General features: G+C 43.8%; 1 protein-coding gene across 1 annotated transcript; it reads left to right on the top strand.

Moving 5' to 3' along the window:
• Positions 1-5,809: 5,809 nt before the first annotated feature.
• PRSS23 (serine protease 23) lies at positions 5,810-13,936 on the top strand. The gene is made up of 2 exons (XM_014875770.2): positions 5,810-5,925; positions 10,763-13,936. The coding sequence occupies exon 2, from the start codon at positions 10,776-10,778 to the stop codon at positions 11,892-11,894; it is 1,119 nt and encodes a 372-aa protein (XP_014731256.1). The 5' UTR covers positions 5,810-5,925; positions 10,763-10,775; the 3' UTR covers positions 11,895-13,936.
• Positions 13,937-21,652: the final 7,716 nt, after the last annotated feature.

The following is a 21,652-nucleotide window of genomic DNA, read 5'->3' on the forward strand; positions in this document are numbered from 1 at the left end:
TCCTTAGGGTCCTATATACACTCTGCACTGCAAGTGCAGACTGTTGGATTCATCCTATCATAAACTATGCAAGTTTTCTTTATTCACCTTTAATTTCCTTTCCCCCCCCTTATTTATCTCCGATCTGTCTATGTCTCACGTGGAGCTAGGTAGCCAGACCTAAATACAGTCCTGCAGCTGCAGTCACAGCTGAGAAGCATAAAAATGCAGTTAATACCTTGCAAATCAAAGATGTTATCTGTCACATGGGAAAGAAAAGGATCATCGGTTAGTGAAACAGGTTGCCTCTTCGGAAGAAAAATCATCATTCTCTTTATAGTTGGATACACCAGATTTGGAAAACAAGTTCATCTTGATAAGATGTGAACAAGAGCCACCCAAGAGCAATTCTCTGGTGAGGAGCACGTCCACTCCACACAAGCTGTCTAGGCTGCCTCTATTGATGCCCAAGAGAAAATAATTCCAGACTGTAATTCCATAATAACATCATCATCTAACATGGGTGGGCTGGACAGCCTCCTCTCCTCTGCTTAAAGACAGCCTTCTCCAGGCTATCAACATAATTTTTAGATGGCTAAAACTAGCCAAGACTGATCTTGCTTACTTGTTCCCAAGCTAATCCTAACTGACCTCTCCTGGTTCTACTATGATTCCTCTTCATGTTTCAGAACAGAAGCCCATTACAGATGGCCCCAGGTGCTGGCTTTGATGGCTGAACATCCCTCCTGCTTGCCTTGGGTCCTCATGTTCATTTCCCTTAGAAGCACTGAACCATGGGACATTATGTTGACTCACATAAATTCTACCAGCAAAAGCTTATTTGACCAACAAATTGAGACAGAACCACTCAAAAAAATAGTCCATATCCCTGGTCAGTTTTCCTTTTTCTTTGCCTCCCTAAGATGGGGAGATAGACCTGATTTTGTTGTCCCCGCAGGGCCCACATCCATTCACAGAACGCCACCTTGTTTAGACCATAGCTAAAACATCGTCTGAAATGTGATGTGGTCCTTCAGACTCACACTGCTTACCTCAGGTGCCTTCATGCTGCTTCCAGATGACCAGGCACCAAAATTAGTATGACCTCAAGCATTTCACTAGAAATGCCATCAATTCTGGCTGAACAATGGGATAGGAAAGGCCTTTCCCTGCTCTTCAGGGTGGGCTCTCACTGTAGGGAGACCCTTCTGTTTTGCCATGTATATCGAATATGGGATTCTCTTAAAACAAGCTGGGCACGAGGTGAGCATTATCTCCAATAGGAGCTGAAAAAATGTCTGCTAATATCCTCAACGACCTTTTGAATGTACAGTAGCTTCATGGTCACATACAGAACTTAGAAAGTGTTGCAGCTCGCTATTCTTTAATGAGCACATGGCAGTGACACCACCGGCAGAATCTAAACCCAGCAGATAGACACAAGCTGGCATGAAAACAAAAACAGTAGTGATGAATTCAATCCAATTTTGCATAACACTGAAGATCCCCTTTTTCAGGAAATTCCTGAAGTTCTCAGAGAGTGAAGTTGCAGTGGATGTTTTATTTTTAAGGTGTCATTTTGGGATTACTTCACTGTAGTGATATGCTGTTTATTCAAATGGTGAAGATGCAGTGTCTTAAAAGAATCTCAGTCTTGCTGGAGCAAATCCAGATGCCTGTTTTGTTTCAACAAGTTTTCACTATCATGAAATTGAGGAGGTACTGTTAGTCTAAATATCACTCATCAGAAATGTTTTCAATAATATGAATAGTAGGAATTCTCAATAGTTAAGAGTGTATATAATATATATAGCTGTGAATTTTGAAACAAGCTGAATTCAAAATATTAATCCTCTTTTTCTTCCTTCTGTGCACCTAATAGTTTGATCAAAATTATCTACATAATATACTCTATTTAGAGAATCCTATGCCATGTCTGACAGATATGAATAATCCCATTAAGCCTTTAAGTTGAAAATTCTGGTGGGGGGAAAACAGCTACAAAATCATTCCTAAACATACTGTATTTTCAGTCCAATGTTACCTCTTGTGTTTCCCATATTATAGTAGATTAGTTTTCCAATAGATTTAGAAGCTTTCTGTAAAGGTTGAGTTTTCTCAGCAAAGCCTTTTATTTACTGTTATATCTGCAGGTGGACCTGTGTAGTAGAAACTTTTCCCTGTCTGAGTGAATTGCAATTAGATGCTCAAATATCCCTATCCATCCAGGAAGAAGATGGACACACTGAGTGGGCTTCAATTCATGTAACTGTAGGGACCAAAAAGTTAGATTTAACCTCTCATGACAGACAGAAAAATAAAATTAGTGCTTTAAAGGAAGGATTGTCTGGCCTAACTTATATCCCATTTTAGGATGTGATTATTTGCCCTCTGAAGTAGCCCCTTAAGACCTGCAAAAGGAACCTAGAGTGGTCATGACTAGCTTTTAGTTGTCTTTATTCATCAGTGGAATCTCCTGCAAGGCTAGGGCCCTCCTCCATGCTGTTCCACAGTGTCACTCGCTGATGACAAGACTTTTGCCAACACAGGAAGGATATTGTATACATTCAGATGTCAGTTTTCCCACTTGGCAATCTTTTCCATAAACTAAACAACTCAGATTCCCAGTCCTGACGTGCTTCCTTTCAGAGCTGACAGTAAAAGCATTTTGCTTCTGGGAACTAGGAATAAGTACCTCCCCTACCACCCATGCATCCAGTCTTGAAGAAGCTGAGGAAGAGTTCCTTCTCTCCTAGAGGTATCATCTTGTGGTGCAGCACATCTGAGGTGAATGTCTGGCCTTCCCATCAGCACAGCACAGGGAGACTCACCACTGTAATTATCATTATAACACTTCATTGAGATAGGATATGCTCTCACACTTGTTGCACAGATTTGGGAACTGTGGCAGCAGAGCCTTCCTGAAATCCTGAAGTAGGGGTGGGGATGAGAGAAGTACTTGCTACTCCAAAGTCCAAGTCTGCATCATTCTTGATAGACCAAAATAGACTGTTTTTAAGGGGATAGACAGTGTCTTCACCTTTAACCTTCTCCAACAGTTAAAAAGCATTTCAGGAAACAGAGCATCAGTGAGGACAAGTCTGTGTCCCGGGGAAAGTAGAGGGAGCTGGCTGGAGAGATGCCACTGCAGTGGGGAACTCCAAGGACTTTTCTTCTGCGTTGCATCAGCAGTCAGCAATGGAGAGACTCATTTGAGCCAACTGTGGGTTGTCATTCTTCCTTCCAGACTCAGTGGCCTCTGAAATCACTTCATTGTCTGCAGCAGAATCTGGCACAGGACCATAATGCCAGGTTACTTCACTTCCCTGCAGAATAAAAGATTTCTTCAACCATGAGAAATTATCTCCTGACAGTGCCATTCATTAGGGCTCCCACCTGTAGACTGTTTCATTTTCAGCTTACTCACAGGGTGCTGAAAAGTCAGCGTGTGTGTTATCACTAGACAATATAGTACAGCTAATACCTCTTCACCCTTACCTATGTTGTCACTGACTGCTCTTTGCCTCAACAATGGCTCACAGTAACATTCAGATCTTCGACTTCACTCTCCTTTTTAAAAAAAACTTGTGCAGCCCAATTTCACCAGAGCTCTTGTTTATTAAGAATTATACACATAGGGGAAAAAGAAATCCATATTTGAGGTTTTTTTCTCTTTTTAATTAGAAAGTTAAAACATAAAATTTTGTCTATAGATGCTCAATAGAACAGGACAGTAGTTCATTATTTCTAAAGACAGGCCAGACAAACTGTCTTTTCTGAGCTTATGGTTTAATGTATACACTAAAACGAATAGAAGTCAGAAGTTTTTATGACCACAAAACGTCTCATAACTAATTTTCAAACTAAACATTCTTCTCCACTCTTTTTGTAATGAAAGTTTCACCCCATGCTTTGTTTAAGGTTTCATTTTCAGGAGGGGGCCTGTAGACACCAAGCCCTGTGGTTCTTATTCATCCATCTGTGTTGTACTCAGAGATACACTTCATGGAATCACATCATCATAGGATGGTTTGTATTGGAAGTGATCACAGAGATCTTCTAGTTCCAAACGCCCTGCCACGGGCAAGGACAATTTCCACTGCTGCTGCTTCAGGCATAGAAGGTTTGCAGTCCTGCATTGTATCATGGATAATCCAGGGCATCCCAAACCCCTACAATAAAGTGAGGTGAGTCCCACATCTTAGCATCTCTGGATCTCTGTCTCCAGTCTGCTGTGAAAACTTCTATCAGCATCATATCATCTAGGATTGTGTCTATTTGAATTTGTGTCTGGAAGGCCCTGGAGCACGTATGGCAGCTGTGACACAAGACACTGCATGTCCATGGGAAGCAAGAACCCACCTGGGCCACTGCTGCAGCCCTGAGACCCACTCTAACCAAACATCACAAAATTTTCACCCCTACAGGGCATGAGCCCTTCCATCCATAGAAATCAGCAGATGTCTGTGTACAGGACAAAACTTCTGAGCTGTGGGACTGCACATCTTGTTGGGATGTGATTAGACACAGAGTCGGTCAGGAAGGGATCTATGGTTGGTGTGGCATTGCAGATGGAGCCTGCTGATACTCCAGGCACCTTCCTCACTGCTGCATGGTCATTTTCTCATGGCCCAAGAGCAGCTGCACTGGTGTGATCAGCCCTTCCCCAACACTATCTCTCTGAGTAGTTACTTTTTTTTTTTTAATTTAGTGCGTGTTTTTTCAATTCATTTGGCAAAATCTTTCTGTAGACCCAGATCGGGATGGTGCCAGGGCCAAGGAAATGCAAATTAGAAAAATCATGTCTGAGAATGTAAGATCCTGTCATATTTTGGCTCTACACAGATTGTCCATGGGTGAGGTAAAGGTTTTGCTTTGCTTCAGGCTCTCCTCATCCTTTGTAAGGGCAGCACGGGTTGAAAAGGTCAGTAGAAAGCTGCAAATAAATTGACTCCTATGAAATTTGTATTTCCTTTCTGGAATAATGGTGATGAGCTGGGAATTTTGAAAAAAACTTTTCTTTTTTTGGTGACTTTTTCTTGTGGAGTTAAAACATTGCAGGATTTTTGCCTTCTTGGCTCTGGCTTCCTCTTTTCTTGCCAGATATCATTATAAGGATTCAAGAAGGATGAGTAATTAAAACCCATGCAAACAATGCATCGGACAATTAAATTTAAATGTCCTCTTGATGAGGCAGCATGGGTGAGTGACCGCAGAGCTCCTGGAGCTGATGCCCTCCGGAGGCAGGAAGGACCGCGGGGGTTCGCCCCACTCCCAGGGACCCTCTGGAAAGGGAATGTGGGGACCCGGCCACTGCGGACAAAGAACCTGTTGCGCTCGGGGCTGCAGAGGCGCCGCTGCACCCCAAAATTCCGCACCGGTACGGCAGCCCCTGACCTGCCCGTAGTGCCGGAACACCGCGAATAAAAAGCAAGGATGGGAAAACCTCCTATATTGCTCTTCGGGAAATAAGTGAAAACGGCAGAAAAAGAATAAAAAGGGGGGGGGTGTGACGCCGCACAGGACGCTCTGGGGCGGCGGTGTGGGGTGCAGGCTGCGCGGAGGGACGGCCCGGGCCCGGCAGGGCAGGGGAGGGGCGGCGGGGCCGGCGGGAGCGCTGCGGGGCGGAGCGGGGCGGCGGCGGGATCCAGCGGCGGGACCCGGCTGCGGGACACAGCGGCGGAACCCGGCGGCGAGAGCCAGCGGCGGGACCCGGCTGCGGGACACAGCGGCAGGATCCAGCGGCGGGATCCACCTGCGGGAGGCGCCGCTCCGCCCCGCCCCGCCCCGCTCCGAGCGCGCCGCCGAGGGCCGGCGCCCGCCGGGAGGGGAGGCAGGGGAGGCGCTCCCGAGCCCCGCGGAGGCGGCGGGAGAGATGGGACCGGCGCCGGCTCCGCCACCTGCCTGAGCCGCTCCCGGAGCCGCCGCCGCCGCCGCGGGGAGCCGGTAGGTAGCGGGCCCCGCCGGCCGGGAGGGCGCCGAGGGGTGCGGGTCGCCCCGGGGGGACAAAGGGGCGGCGGGAGGATGGCGAGCGCCGGACTCGCCCTGCCCTGCCCCGGGCAGTGCCTCCTCACCTGCCGGAGGGCACCGGGCGATGGGAGCGGCTGTCCCGGCCCGGGACGAGCGCTCCCTCCCGCAGGGTTTAATGTTTAACCCCGCTCGCATCCAGCGGAGCGCACCGAGCGCCGGCGGCAAAAGGGCGAGCGAGGCTGCTCCCCGCCGGTCCCTGCTGCGGGTGGGTCCGCCGCTGCCGGTGACCAACTCTGAAAGGACGGCGGGTGAGGGAACAGCTGGGATAAAATTCGCCTTTGCTGCTTTTTCACGCTTTGGAGGCGTCTGTAGGTAGCGCTCCGCTGCGGTCCTGTACTTGGATTCATCACTGTGTCTGAGTACATTAGTATTTTTGGGGTGGCCTTTTAAGACATACGTGACACGAGCTCTTCAGAGAAGGGGCTGCTGGAGCCTGGGGAAGTTGTTTTTTGCCTCCTGCCCCGAGCAAGGTCCGAGGGGGTTGGTAAGGTCCCACCGCGATCCAGCTTGTGCAGCTGCCCCGTCCCTCGGGTGGTTTGGAAGCCCTGGGGATGCAGGTCCTTCCTACAGCGTACCCCGGTATTCAAACTGACCCTCACTGTCTGCTTGTAATGCAGTTTGCTCTTGTACCGAGATGCTGAAGCTGCTTGACATGCAGGGAAAGAGAAAGAAGATAAAAAGGAGGGTGAAAGGAGGCAGCCCTAGGAATTGGACTAAATGGAAACATGTACTATGCTCCCTTTCCTCTGTGTGTGCATGTCACTGACACACGTGCCAAAATAGCCGCTGTGCCCGGTGTGTATGTTAATGGACACACCCGTGGCCTGCCACTATCAGAGTTAGTTCCAGGTTTTCCAAGGCATCTCTTGCCACAGCCCTCAGTCGAGTAGGTAAGGCAGTGTAACCCTTGCACAACCCTCAGCATCTCAGGCAGACTAATAAAGTTGTTAGATTTTAATGGCAGGAAGGCTTCTGTAGTTATTAAAGTGCAACTCCATTATTTTTTGCTGTGTTTTAACAAGTTCTGTGACCAGGAAAAGCAGCAGAGGTATTTTGGCACGGCACTGACAGTGATTTAGTTCTCCTTTATGATTTGGTTTGAGGCAGATTTTTCTCTCTCACTGTCTTGGTTTTCTCTCTTTGTTTTTTTTTTGGTATGTTAATCTTTCTGGCTTCCAGCACTGTAGAAAAACTTTCTTCATTTCAAAATATAATGGAGACTGGTTCATGGGCTTTCATATTAGATAATCTATGATTTATTGTTATTTAACCATCTATTACAAGAATCAACCCTGAAGTAGTGAACTCTTGCAGAAAAATTACTTGCTTATTAGAAAATTACTCATGTCCATCCTGAACAAGACAGTTTTCTTTCAGCAGCATCTATCTTGGGGCATGAATGCCCATGGCAAGCAGGAAAATGTGTCTGTAAAGTGTTTTAGCAGCATGGGGAGCCCCGGGGTAGCTGTCACTGTTTCCATTCTCTAAACAATTTTAATGCCATTAGTGAGTGTGATTATGTACAAACCGCTTCTAGGGGGTTCCTAGGCTGGATGTCAGAGCAGGGCTTTGTGCTGAGTCAAAGGGTGGATTGAGTTTATGACACAGTTTAAATAGAAACAGAAGAGCAGAGCTACAGTAGAGCAGCACATCGTAATTCATTCAGTACGGCTCTGTGATAGCAGGGAAGTGCTCACTTCTTACCGGTTTGTTCAACTTGAGAAGTTCACCCATGAGTAAGTAGCTGAGAACATAGAGTTTTAACTCTGGGGTTTTTTTGCAGCTTTTTGGTTGTGTTTCAAATGAAAAAAAGAAAGTAAAAGGAAAGAAGAGACTTACTGAGAAGTCTCTGTTTAAATGTAGACTGCTTCTGCAATTCCTTCATTTTTAAGAGGAAGGATCTACACAGAAAGAGTTAGTGTGCACTGATTTGCATCCTGTTATAAATAAGAGATATTTATTCTATTTATTGCTGCCTCGATCTGATTTAGTACCAGTTATATCTCCAGATGGGTTATAACTATGAAGACTTAAGTAAACGAGCACTGTTTAACTTCCACAGTCAGGTATAAAGTCACAACTGTATTTTATTGTCGGGTTTAAATAACATTTTCAATAGTAGAAAAGTTCTGTAACTGATGAAAAGGCTTCTTTATCCCCTCGAGCTGCAATGTGATCACGGCACAGAGGCGGCAGGGGAGGGGGGTGGGAGGCTCGCTCAGAGATGTAAAGGGGGCTGAGTACCACTGTACCCAGCGTGGCACAGACACCAATACCATCTCCTGCAGCCTTTTCTCTGGGACCAGCTCGAGTCCCTCTCCTGCCTTGTTCTCTTCATAGGGCGGCTGCCCTCTGCTGTCTGAAGCTGCCCTTCAAATGCTGGCGGTGCTGGTGGTGGGGAGATGAGGGAGAGCAGGTTGCAGGGTGAGGTAATCTCTCTTCTCAGCCCAGATGATAATCTTGGAGGATGCAGAGGAGCTGTTTGGCACACAGTCCCTTCATCGGGTCGCCGTGTTGACAGGCACAGGGGAATCTGGCTGCTTGTGCACATAACAACTGACAAGATGCTTCTGTTTTTACCCTGCCAGCTAAATAAACCAGCCAAAGGCCAGCAGAAGCTCAATTAGCGTGAATGGGTTTTACCTCCAAGAAGTGGCATGAGTGGTGCAATTTAGAGAGATTGTATCTGTCAAGAAAGCTGAGGGCAGTGAGGGCAAACTGCATGGAAATATGTGCTCTTAATGATGGGATCAGCTACCTGATGCACAGCTTAGCTGTAATTTAGTCTGCAATCAGCTTCTAGCAGTGAAACCAGTAAGCACTGCTGCATGCAGCCCTCACTGACACAAGCAGGACAGCTAGCAGTGCTACCTATGCCAGTGTGTATTGTCTTTGTGGAGCAGTATCACTTGTCCTTGTTACCTTCTTTTTTTTCTGTCTTCCTAGTCACTATCCTACAATATATGTGATAATACAGCAAGTGTTCCCTGTGCCATCCTTTTAAGCAATTTGAAGCTCTCTTATTTCATAGCATGCAAAATTCAGCCACATCCAGTATTAAAATTTGCTGTGGAAGGAGTCAGAGGAGCTGGTGGTTTTCCTTGAATACCAAGTATTTTCTGATTTTGGGGCATCCAAAATGATGCAATTCTGATTAATGTTTTAAATGGCTTGTATTTGCCAGCATGAGCCATCTGTTAGGTATAAAGCATTGCATTTGGTGGAGACTAACCTAGGACAAAAGTATATTCCTTTAAAGATGTCCTTTTTGTTAATGAAAAATTTGCCAACAGAATGTGTCGTTACTTCTGAAAGAAGTTACTTCTGAAGTACCTGCCTCTGTGGGTTTCAGTAGCATCAGTTCTGTTCACCTACATCTGTTTTTTGGACTTAAAGTTTTTTTATGTCTTGCATGAGTCAAGTGATATTTTAAACATTGTGGGCTTTAATAATAGCAAGAGGATGGTACCAAAAATGTAAGAATCTAGGCCCAATATTTGAGTTGAACACCACTGGACAGCAGCAGCCTGTAGCTTTCAAAATCTTTTTTGGTGCAAGTTAGGGATGGAGTATTCCTACACAAAGTAGAAACACAAAGTGTTGGAGAGAAGGATTTTTCTTTTTTATTCTTAGATAGCTGTGGTCATTTCCTGTGTGATTTGCTTTGGTTTACTCGTTTCAGGCATTTCAGGAATGATCCTGCAGTTGTGATCAATGTAACCTCAGCGGGGATTTAAATATGTGTAAGCTCAACATAATTGTGAACTTTCGTTTGAATAATCTTTGTGTGAGGGAGATCCTGCCTGCCTCTTGCCCAGGGCACAGAGCCTCCTGCAGCGATTCAGCTGTATGGCTAATTTTCAAATAAACTGAAGTTACGCATTTTTTTGACACAGTGCTAGTGCATGCTGTTCTCTGCAGTCTCAGGCACTCTGCCTGCGGTTCATAAACACATTTACAGTCGCATTTGCCTCCCTGTGCTCAGAGGGAGTTGGTTTGCATCTCTAATTAATTGAGTTTATAAAGCAATAAGCCAGTGTGTTAACTGAAAATTCCCTCAAGAATTGTAATCTCCCTTCATTAGCTGCCTATGTGTAATCATATCACCCTTTCTCCTGTAAGCCTCGGGGAGAGCCGGGGCCACGTGGTGCAGAACGTTTGTCTGGTGTGAGTTGCAGGGGGAAGCGAGTCTCCTCTGTGCTCATGTTCTGCAGCCCAGCCCCGCCAGGTCACCTTCTTTGTCCCTCCCCGCCTGTCCCTACCATCAGCCTGATGTCTCTGGCTGAGACAGCAAATGGTGTGAAGAGATTTAAAGGACATCTTTCAGCAAAGTCAGAGAGTAGGGGAGAGCTTTCAGAAGGTGTTTTAATCTAGCTGAAGACAGATACATTTACTCTTTGCAGGAGCTCTGTTTACTGGAGGAATGGATTTAAACAGAATCTGAATTTTTTTAAACTGTGTGAAGACAAGTGCTATAACTTCCCACTGATGTCAGCTGGGAGTTGGTGGCTCAGCACACCTAAGGGTTAAATGTCCTGCATTTCAGTGTTAACCTGGGACACTTGTTTCAAGACTCAGGCTAAGGCATTGGTTTGACACTGAGAAGTCTGAGCTACTTAATGTAAGTTAACTGCATTCAAATCGCTTGACCCTTATTACATTTATAGCGGGTTAGCAAGCCACTGCTTAGCAAGGTGGGATAATATTGCAATGAGTTTGGATGAATAACTGTATTTGCTTTTGCTTTCCACAGACCGACATTCAGAATGGCAGCCTTGTCCACTTTAATCCTCCTTTTGTGTGCTGCTAAAGATGTGATGCCTTCCAGTCCTCACTGGAAGCCAACTTGGCCGTCTTACAGAGTTCCCGTTATCCTGCCGCAGTCTACCCTGAACTTGGACAAACCACAGTTCGATGCTGAAGCCAGACTGGAAGTGGTGTCTCCGTGTGGCCCAGCATGCCACAAAAGTTCTCCGCTGCCAACTTACGAAGAAGTGAAGAACTACCTGTCCTACGAAACCTTGTACGCTAACGGCAGCCTCACTGAAACGGAAGTGGGCATTTATATTCTGAGCAGCGGCGGCGAGGGGTCTCGAGGCAGATCTCGAACTAAGAGGCAGATCTATGGCTATGACAGCAGGTTTAGCATTTTTGGGAAAGACTTCTTGTTGAATTACCCATTCTCCACATCGGTGAAGCTCTCTACAGGTTGCACAGGGACGCTGGTGGCTGAGAAGCATGTTCTTACTGCCGCCCATTGTATCCATGATGGAAAGAGTTATGTCAAAGGAGCTCAGAAACTGCGGGTGGGGTTCCTAAAGCCCAAACAGAAGGATGGAGGCAAAGGGTCCAATATCACCAACTCGGCAATGCCTGAGAAAATGAAGTTCCAGTGGATCCGAGTGAAACGGACGCATGTCCCCAAAGGATGGATCAAAGGCAATGCCAATGACATTGGCATGGATTATGACTATGCCCTGCTGGAGCTGAAGAAGCCACACAAAAGAAAGTTTATGAAGATAGGTGTGAGCCCACCAGCAAGACACTTACCTGGAGGGAGGATTCACTTCTCTGGCTATGACAATGACCGTCCGGGAAACCTGGTTTACCGTTTCTGTGATGTCAAAGATGAAACGTACGACCTGTTGTACCAGCAGTGCGATGCCCAGCCGGGTGCCAGTGGATCTGGGGTATATGTGAGGATGTGGAAGAGGCAGAATCACAAATGGGAGCGAAAAATTATTGGTATATTTTCAGGCCATCAGTGGGTGGACATGAATGGCACCCCGCAGGATTTCAATGTAGCTGTTCGCATTACACCCCTCAAATACGCACAGATCTGTTACTGGATCAAAGGCAACTACCTTGACTGCAGGGAAGGATAAAGACAATGAAACTCCTTGAAAGCACTTAATGACTGGTTTTAGTTACTCATCTGAGGAAAGGCTAGACTTGTGCTGCAAACGCATGTGATCATGTAACATCGGGAGGTGATACGTCGCTTTTCAAGCCAGCCACCTTGTTCTTAGGACAGGGACTGTATGGTGCTATCATTACAGCCTGGAACTGGGGAGAAAGTCTGCTGGGTGGGGAAGGAGCAGGTGGACTTGCTGAATTAGCAGCTGAGCAACTGAAGATTAATTAGGGGCGGATCAGTAAACAGTATGAAAACAGAACCGTCTCCAAAGAATCTTGTAAAAGGGACGCTGTTGACTATCTCATGCCTACAATGTTTGTTTTAATAAATCCTAGGATTAGTAGAAATGCTTTGATCTGAACTTTTAAAAGAAAATATTTCTATGCTGTTGGGGGCTGAAGAGGGGCATTTAATGGTGTTTGCAACCCAAACATTACAGCTTTGTGTTCCTGCATGAGAAAAGGGAGTGTGAAAAGGGCAAGGCGTGCGCCGTGGGAGATGAATGCCACACAAATAGCGTGAAGGGTAAATAACCACATAACACTTCTAACTTCCTTTCAGCCTGAGTGATTTGAGACTTTATTAGTAACATAGTTAAGAAAAATGCTTTTTGAGCAAACAGACCTTGATGTTGCAAAGATTTGACTGTGAAGATGATGTTGGTCGTATGATCAGTGCCGTTACATCCTGCTTTGGGAATCACGAATTGCACATGGGATTAAATCTTTATGGGAGCTGGGACCTATGAAGGAGCAGAATCCCTATGAGTATGCTAGAAAGCGTGTGGGGAACGGGCCTTTTCTGTTTATGACCTACTTAGGTCTTTTAAGGAAAATCTCATGTCAGCAACTCAGATTTTCAGAGGGGAAGCGTGTCTTCAGTCTTGCTGTCTGTCTGAATTGCTGCCTGCAGAGCAGGTAAAGGAGAGAGCAGGACGAGGGTTCTACCAAGTTTTCCCCCTATTTTCTGAAGATCCTTGCTGTTCTACCTAATAATACACCGTGTAGAGGGACCCTAGACTTTTAAGTGTCTCTCAGCCATATCCCTTTGACAGTGCAATTTGGGCATATTGACTAATGTTTCTTGTGTTTTTGGAATAGGAATCCTCCTCCTCCTCACCTAGCTGTTGAGTTACAAATACTTCTGGGCAAATGCACAGTTCAGGATTTCTGCAGCTGGAATAGAACCACTTTATAGGATGCAGCCTGAGTTTGCTGTGAAGTTATCTTCTGCTGTCTCTTACAGATAACAGTGATATTTTTACTATAGAAGAATTAGAGTGGAAAACAAGAACTGTCATTTTGGGGTAAAAACAGTGCAGACGAATACTGTAGCTCAGCAAACAGCATTCATTGGAAGTCAACGTGGTCTCTACAAACAGCCTTTCTTAGATGGATTGTGCCTCTGTATTCCAGTAACATGGTTGAGGACAGGCTGCCATGCCAAGATTATTTTTTTTAAGTAGGAGGATAGACACTGGCTCCGGTTTCTCTTCCATCCCTCACTCACTGACTCCTGAAGCTTCCCAGGTTGCCCATGGTGCTTGGTGTTGTGGGGCAAATTCAAGTCCCTGGTGAGAAATATCAAAGCTGGGAAGGAGTGAATCCAAGCAGAGCTTCCCTGTGCTATACCAATACAAGGAAAATGTTAATTCAGCTAAGCCTTTTTTACACTCTACTAATTACTACGGCATTTGTAAACATATGCCTGATGGTGCTTTATCTTTGTGGTGGCTTTGGCTCTAGTTCTGACAAACATTTTTGCTGGAGCTGCCTATGATTATTATTTTTATAGAAGCAGTGTACAAAAATGTGGACTCTCATGTGGGTTTTTGGTGCACTCAGATACAAGCAGTTACTAATGCTTTGAAATATGAATAATCACCATATGTATCTGATGGCCTTTTTCTGACTTTTTGTTTTAATTTCCTTTACTCTATGGCTGTTATCTGGAGCACTTTTGTTTGAATGTATCACAGTGAATAAAGAAAAGTTATGGAATTTCAATGCAGACATTCTTGTATTTGTGCTGTATTGGGTTGCAATTTCATTTCAGCTACTTACTTGTAAAGACATTCAGATACAGATTTATTAAAATCCTTGGTGCTGTTTATTTTACTTCCATTTTCTTCTGCTCCCATCTGTTGGAAGTTTTTGTTTTAGTGTGCTGTTTTGGGGTTTTTTGATAGGCTTAATTACTTTATACATTTGGATGCTAATAATCAATCTTAGCTTTCGTATGACTCTTGCAGTTCCAAAGCCAGTCATGAGCTCTGATTAGTTAGAGCTGAAAATAACGTATTAGACTGAAAAGCCACATTGTTTTTATGAACTTCAGGGTAAATAAACTATGGAGGAATGTGAACTAGTCAGTATAAGGTCATAATTGAGGTCAGTCCATCTTCTTTTTCTTTTAGTTGATGCAGTATTAAAAAAGTTCCTTTGAGGCCAACAGTGAGACCCACAGTTTTTAGAGGAACATGCAGAAAGTTTTTCATTTTGAAATTGCTGCCCATACAACTTTCCTGACCTCTAATAGTGCACAGTACGTCATGTGGCCTTGAGAACATCACTCCTGATTTACTGAACATATTTCTCATCCACTGATCCTGTGTTCTCAACTGCTTTCTCAGATTTTAGGCTAAGAACTTTTCACAGAATCACAGAACCATTTAGGCTGGAAAAGATCTTTAAGACCTTCAAGGCCAACTGTAAACCTAACACTGCCAGATCCACCACTAAGCCAGGTCCTGAAATGCCACATTTTTATGTCTTCTAAAAACCTCAAGGGGTGGTGACTCCATCACTTCCTGGGCAGCCTGTTCCAGTGCTTGACAACCCTTTTTTCCAGAAAAAGTCTATTTGTTGTAAAACAAGCAAGTTTTCCTAATATTCAGTCTAAACCTCTGCTGGTACAACTTGATGCCATTTCCTCTAGAGCAATATGAACATGGTGAGGTTTAGGTTTTTTGTTGATTGTTTTTGTTTGCTTTGTTAGGTTATTTGTTTGTATTGGTTTGTTTTGGTTTGGGTTTTTTTGTTTTTTTTTCCTAAGAATATATGCAGCAAGTTCAGTATAATCAGGAGTGAGAGAGTCTGTTCCCACTGCACACCCTGTGCAAACATTCCAGTTTTGGGAAGAAAAGGAAATCTCAGATAACACAGGCAGAACTGTGGTGCTGAAGTTCAGCACTGTTTCACCTGTGCCCACCTGTGGAGCTGGTGGTAATTTTGCCAGTGTAATCATGTGCAGCAAGGTTGGGCATGCTAGACAGGTTTGAAAATTGCATCCTGAGGATATTTGCTTTGATGCTGCAAAGTAGGCTCTTTTAAAACCAGAACTTCAAAACGTGAGAAAGATAGCTGTGCAGCCAAAAGAAGGCTCATCAAGAAAACACAAGTAGCTAAATTATATACAGGCATGACTCTTGAAATTTCTTTGTCCAGCCAATGACTGCCTATGACCTGCAGAACTGAATTAAGTGCCTCATTATTCTTGTATATGAAGGCAAGACAGTAGATGGGTATAGAGGCACTGTTTTGACTGTCATTGAAAAGGATTAAAGTCTGCACCTGCATCTGTAAGAGGCTGACATATGAAAATTTTTACTTTATTTGCCATAAATCCCTTGGAGAACATTGCTGGAGGTGGAAAGTGAAGTCTCGAGAAAACACAGACCCTGCCGAGCTCTTCCCCAGCACACACTGAACTTAGCCTGCTGAAGACTGCAGAATATCATCCAGTTTCCTTCTCAGAGAAAAAGTATTTTCCTTGCATCTCTAACTGTTTTGCAACTGAATTCCCAGGCCTGCCTATTTAGAGGGCAGCCCTCGTCTTAAAGTTGCAGGCTGAACCCCAAGCAAATATAATACATGCTTGAAATTCTTGTCCGTGTTTCCACTTAATCTGCCATTTGTTAGCAGGTTTTGGTAGCGTGCCAACACAATATGCACAGGCCTTGGGAAGAGAAGCTTTCAATGAGTGCATAAAGTATGTTGGGTGGGTAAAAGCTTCTTTGCTTTTCTGGAAGAAAAAGGGCAGTATGATTTGTATCACAGGAGGAGGATTCCTAGAGGATCAGTTTTGTGGATGTGCATGTGTGTAGGGTTTTTTATAAATAATACTGTTAGTTTCCATTCCTTGTTCTACCAAGTGGAGAAGAAAACCTTAGGAGCTGAAGTAATTTAAGTCTCTTCAAACGAGCACATCAATGCCAGCTCTGAAGCCAGTGTGCAGCACAGATGAGAGGTTTAGTCTGTGACTTGTCTAACAGATACACAGGAGAAAAGTGACAGCGACATCAGCATTAGGAACCTGATCTCCTACTCCCAGATGATGTTTTTTCCTGTCTTACATGGTGACTATTAGGTTGCACGTGCTTTGTGCCTGCTGGCAAAGGTAGTGTGGGCTTTGATAGGTAAATTATTATACCAGGGAAGAGCAATATCTTAACATGCTCCAGACAGTACTATCAACAGTGATTATTCCCAAGATAAAATTATTGGTGATGCTTTGGGTATGGATTGATTTTTAACTAAATGGGCATAGGTTGAGCCATGAAGCAGGCTTACACTGTTTGTCTTCTATCTGAAGATCTCTAACAGTAATTATGTGAGGGGATGGTGAATGTTTCTCTGCAAACTTTTTATGGACAATGTTTATTTTTTTTACAATAAATTCCTTTTAAAATATTTGTGCATAAGCAGAGATCTACAAGAAGTTAAACCTTTCTATTAGTTCACCAAGCAAATAATCCTGATATAAAATAGTCCATTTAGATAGCACATGTAATATGTAATATCTGAGATATTTTTAAATTACATTTGCTCATGTGCACTCATTTCAGTTTTGGAAATCACACTTATGCTGATTTGGTGAGGAAAGAGTATTTTTCTAGCAAGCCTGACCAACCTGAATACAAAAAGCATGTACAAGAAATACTGGCTTGTGATAAGAGTATGAAGATTGTTAGTTGGTATTGGAGTGACAGTAGAAATAAGGTACAATAATTTTTTTTTCAACTTATCCTAAGCAACTCCCCGGGGAAGTGGTCACAGCTCCAAGCCTGACAGAGCTCAGGAAATGTTTGGACAATGCTCTCAGGCACATGGTGTGACTCCTGGGGTGTCCTGTGCAGGGCCAGGAGTTGGACTCAATGATCCTTGGGGGTCCCTTCCAACTCAGCATATTCTACGATTCTGTGATTTTTTGCATCTCTTTACCTTTGAAGCCAGATATATTTACTGCTATGGACAGGTCAGAAGAACAGAAAAATGTTAATATTTGCAAAAGTTTGGCAAAGGTTGTCTAACATGAAGTCCTGCTTCTGAGCTGAAGGTGAGGAAAGGCGAAGTGAATTGGGATTGTTCAGCCTGGAAAGAGAAGGCTTTCAGGTGACCTTATTGTGGCCTTCCAGAATCTGAAGGGAGCCTACAAAAAAGATGGAGAGAGACTATAAGACAGGGCAAGGGGGAATGGCTTCAAACTCAAAGAGAATGGGTTTAAATTAGGTATTAGGAAAAGAATCTTTACTGTGGGGTGGTGAGAAACTGGAACAGGTTGCCCAGAGAAGTTGTGGATGTCTCACGCCTAGAAGTGTTCAAGGCCAAGTGCAACCTGGGCTAGTGGAAGGTGTCTGTGCCCGTGGCAGAGGGTAGCAACCATATGGTCTTTAAAGTCCCTTTCAACCCAAACCATTTTATGATTCTATGTTTGTCATCCTACAGAAAAGGGTAGGTTAAATAGGGCAGCTTAGATGAATTTAAATCTGAGCTAGCTAGAAAATAGTTTCTTTTAGCTGTTTTCCCAGATTTTTTATCCTTTTTCTGTTCCTGCCCATCCTTGGAAAATAAATTTCCCATGATTGAAAAGAATGGACATCCTTAAAAATGAGGGGATCAGGTGCACTTAAGAAAGCCTGTTCAACTGACATGTTTGTGCTTTCCTGCTGCAAAGAGGGAGACTTCCCAAAAACTTGGCTGTTCTGAACTTTTCTGGGACAGGCAGGTCACACTTTCTTTGGTCTTGACCAAAAATTTGTACCTGGGTCAAAGAATCCTTTCTAATAAAAGCTTTTGAAATCAGGATGTTCCAAGAAAGTATTTTTCTTCTGAATAGAAGTTCCCAGAAACCAAACCTATTTTTCTAATGAATTTCCAATCATACCCTGCTTCAGGTGATTTTTTCTGCTGTGTTCTGGTCCCCATGGGAATGAGGATGACGTCCCTGCTTGGAAGATAATATTATGTCTTATCAACAGCACTCAACAAAATTCTCCCATCCAAAAAATCATGTTTTTCCTGAATTAATTGCAGGTTTTTTTCACTCTGAATGGAGCACACAGGGGCTGGTTTCATGGCTGGTGGGGCAAGGAGGACATGAGAAGATCACTGCAGCAAAGGGTCAGCCAGCCATGGGACTGGAGCCCACAGAAACAGGTGGAGCCACAGGGGTTTTCTGGCTCTGCCATCTCACAAAAGCTCCACTCAGCAGAGAAGCGTGGGGTGGAAGAAAATGTCACACTGGGCTTCATCCTGCACCCACCAAGCCGGCTATTGTGCTGGGTGGGAGCGGGATTTGTGTGCAAAGGGGTCTGCCACATGGCTTAAATGTCACCAGCCGTGTGGGAGCACTTCTCTCCAGCCAGCCCTTCTGAGGGATCATTGTGGGCAATGAAAGGGCAGGAAAGACCCTTCCAGAAAGTGTGGGTGGCAGAAAAGCAGCCCTTCATGCTGGGAACGCATCAGATGTGTGAACAACTCTGAAATGTCTTTTCCCTGAGCAAAGAGCTAGGCTGAGTGATCTCTGCAGGTGGAAGGAGCTTTGCTCAGCAGGACCCCTCCCCACGCCCAGACGTGGGAGCAGGAGAGGGATTGCCACACGCTCACCTTTATGGATGAACTAGTCAATACCTGCCATCTGCCTCCAGTGGAAAGTAATTATTTAACAGGAAGAACAATAAAAATTGAGAGAATAACCTGACAGAAGCTGTGTTAGGTACACCATACCAATTAAATAACTCTTTACAAACAGGTACCCAGAAATACTCTCATTTTTCCTAAGTACCTGTGGCTACTGCTGTTGTTGGCAGCACTAAGAACCTTAGCTGCATGGGCTGGACTCAAGCTTGTGGGTACTGTGGAGACATCCTCTTTAGAAATTCCCATTTCCCAGGCTTCACCATAAAAACAGACTTTCTGTCTCCTTGTTTCCACCAGACCTCACTCAGGAAACACAATCCCCTTTTAAGTACATGATCTTAAGCTTTGTCTAATGAAATGTCTTCAGGGTATTTCTCAGTAATCGGCTCCCTGAGTTCTTCCTGTGAGACATTCTGCTGCTCTTCCCAGCTTTGTGTCATCAGCAAATTTCATTAATGTGCTCCTCCTTCTTGTACAGTGTTGCTGGTGAATATCTTTAGTTTAGACTGCCTAAGAGTGATGCTTGAGAAGCCGTGTTTGTAACCTCTCTCTACCCTGACGCTTCCCCTTTCAGCACGTTTTGTCTCCGCTTCTTCCAGGATTTTTTGTTAATAATTCCCCGTATGGCACCATTTTAATTGCTTTGCTGAAATCTAGTTAGATGAGGTCCACCAAACCCCATTATTATAAATTAAATTATTGCTTGAACAATGCTAAGACTCTGCAATAAATTACGTGTAATATATATGGCCTATTTAATCATGCTCATTGAAATGTTCACGAGAAAGAAATCACAGGAACTAAGATTACAGTTTTGGGGCATAGATTTAGTGTAATGCTATCAAAATAACTGGAGGGCATATGGGACAAAATTTCAAAATTGTCTAGGTTTCAAGCCTATGAAAACGTTGTACACATTCATTTTTCTTAAATTCTAATCTAGAACATGAACACTGTACTGGTTCTCTTTCTTCATAGAGCTGATTGCTCAAAAAACCACTCGTACAGCCTAAGGACATAAAAGGGATTTTTTTTTATTTCATTGATGCCTTATTTCCTTATTTGCATTGTTACTTATCTGAGCAGATGCAAGATCTTTAGCATCATCATCATGATAAAACAGTTCATTCTTTTGATGTCAGATAAAAAACAATTTTCATGTGATTACAATGCCAAGAATCATAAAATCTGTTGTCATATCTTCCCCTACAGCTGAAAGGGCTGTGAGACATCTGGAAATGGAAGAATCTTTTCCTTTGCCTCCACAAAAAAAAAAAAAAAAGTTGCCTTCTTTTACCTCTCAGTTTTGATTCTTGCAATCTGGAAAGATTACAAAAACAGCCTGTGAAGTCAGTTTATAGAAGGCTTTAGTAGAAATCCTCAGTTTGGGGTATGAAATGTTTTGTTTATTTGAGTGGAAGAGCTGAATCAGGAATCAAAGTTAGGATTATGTTAGGCACTGTGTTACACAATCCCTTACTGTTTCAGAGCTGTTGCTGATGAGAGGGTCATGGTCCCTGCATCACCACTTTGTCTCTGCCACAGCCTCAGAGGGTTCTCCTGCACACAGGGGTGACCCAGCATGAGCCAGGGGCTGCCAGGATCCCTGTTTACCCTACAACAGGGCTGTGGGAGCAGCCTGGGTAGTCCTGGCTTCTTGGCACTGAGCTGGGATTTGTGTTTTCCACACCAGTGTAAGTGCAACAGCCAGAGTCATGTATCCATCTGAAAAAATCCTGTTTGATCACTCTTAGGTTTGCCTAAGGTAATTCCATGGCAAATATTTGTTTTGCTCATGCCTGTTTTCAGCTGCTCCCAAATTCCCATAATAATGCTTTTTCTTGAGATACATTAAGAATTGCAGCTTAGGAAATATGTGCAGGGAGAGTTCTTGTTATGTTGATGCCAAGCACTGGCACATTCACTTAGACACTTGCATTCAAGTGCATTATTTTTTCCAGGAATTCTGTTGCTGAGGGACAAGCCACAGGAAACCCTATGCCCAGCAATACACACTTCCTTCTGTGAAAGATCTGTAATTTGAAGGTGAAATGGGAACAGGCTGCAGGATTTAATGAACTAATCCACACAAACTCTCTGAATTAATACATATGGTGGCTTCAGGTCTCACAGCTTTTCACAGGAGACCAAGTACTGTTGCTGCTATAGTTTTTAATAAACATGGAATTCAAAGTCTGCTAATTCTGAGTTCTACACATATTTTTGCTGCTTAGTGCATGACATGTGCCTGCTAAATATTCTTACCAAGGCAAGACATGGTATATTACAAGGCATGTCAAAGACAAAGCATGGCTTGCTTTGATCTTGGAGGTTCTTGCACGACTTGCCCCTGAAGGTTTACATTTGCTCTTCATATCCTCTATGCAGTTTGTTTGGCTTTCAGTAAAAATGACAGGCAGAATTAATAACAGGTCTAATATCTCATCGGGAGATGCATTCCAAAAATTTCTATCTACACAGTGAGTGTTTGAAAGCCTACATGGGATCCTTGTCAATAAAATTCTTCAGCTTCACTCAAAGAGGAACTTTTCATTAGTCTGGGAAAATGCTTTCCTCATTACAAAGCCTTACTTTTATGAATCCAGAAGGATATTGAAGGCAACTGATAATTTCTGAAGAATAAGCCTTTCACACTACTACAGCCCAAGCTTGCCTTTTGTTTCTTAAAATAATATTAAAAAATATTCTTTGTGGCAAAGGATGAAGCTATATTATAATGCTCTGGGACACCTTGGAGAAAGCACATGGGAGTGTTTAATTAAGAAGATTTATCAATGTATGCCAA

The sequence above is a fragment of the Sturnus vulgaris genome, chromosome 2, assembly GCF_052056855.1.
Source record: "Sturnus vulgaris isolate bStuVul1 chromosome 2, bStuVul1.hap1, whole genome shotgun sequence".
Classification (NCBI taxonomy): domain Eukaryota; kingdom Metazoa; phylum Chordata; class Aves; order Passeriformes; family Sturnidae; genus Sturnus; species Sturnus vulgaris.

Coding starts and splice junctions, on each gene's coding strand:
- PRSS23 (XM_014875770.2), top strand. CDS start 10,776: ATGGCAGCCTTGTCCACTTTAATCCTCCTTTTGTGTGCTGCTAAAGAT.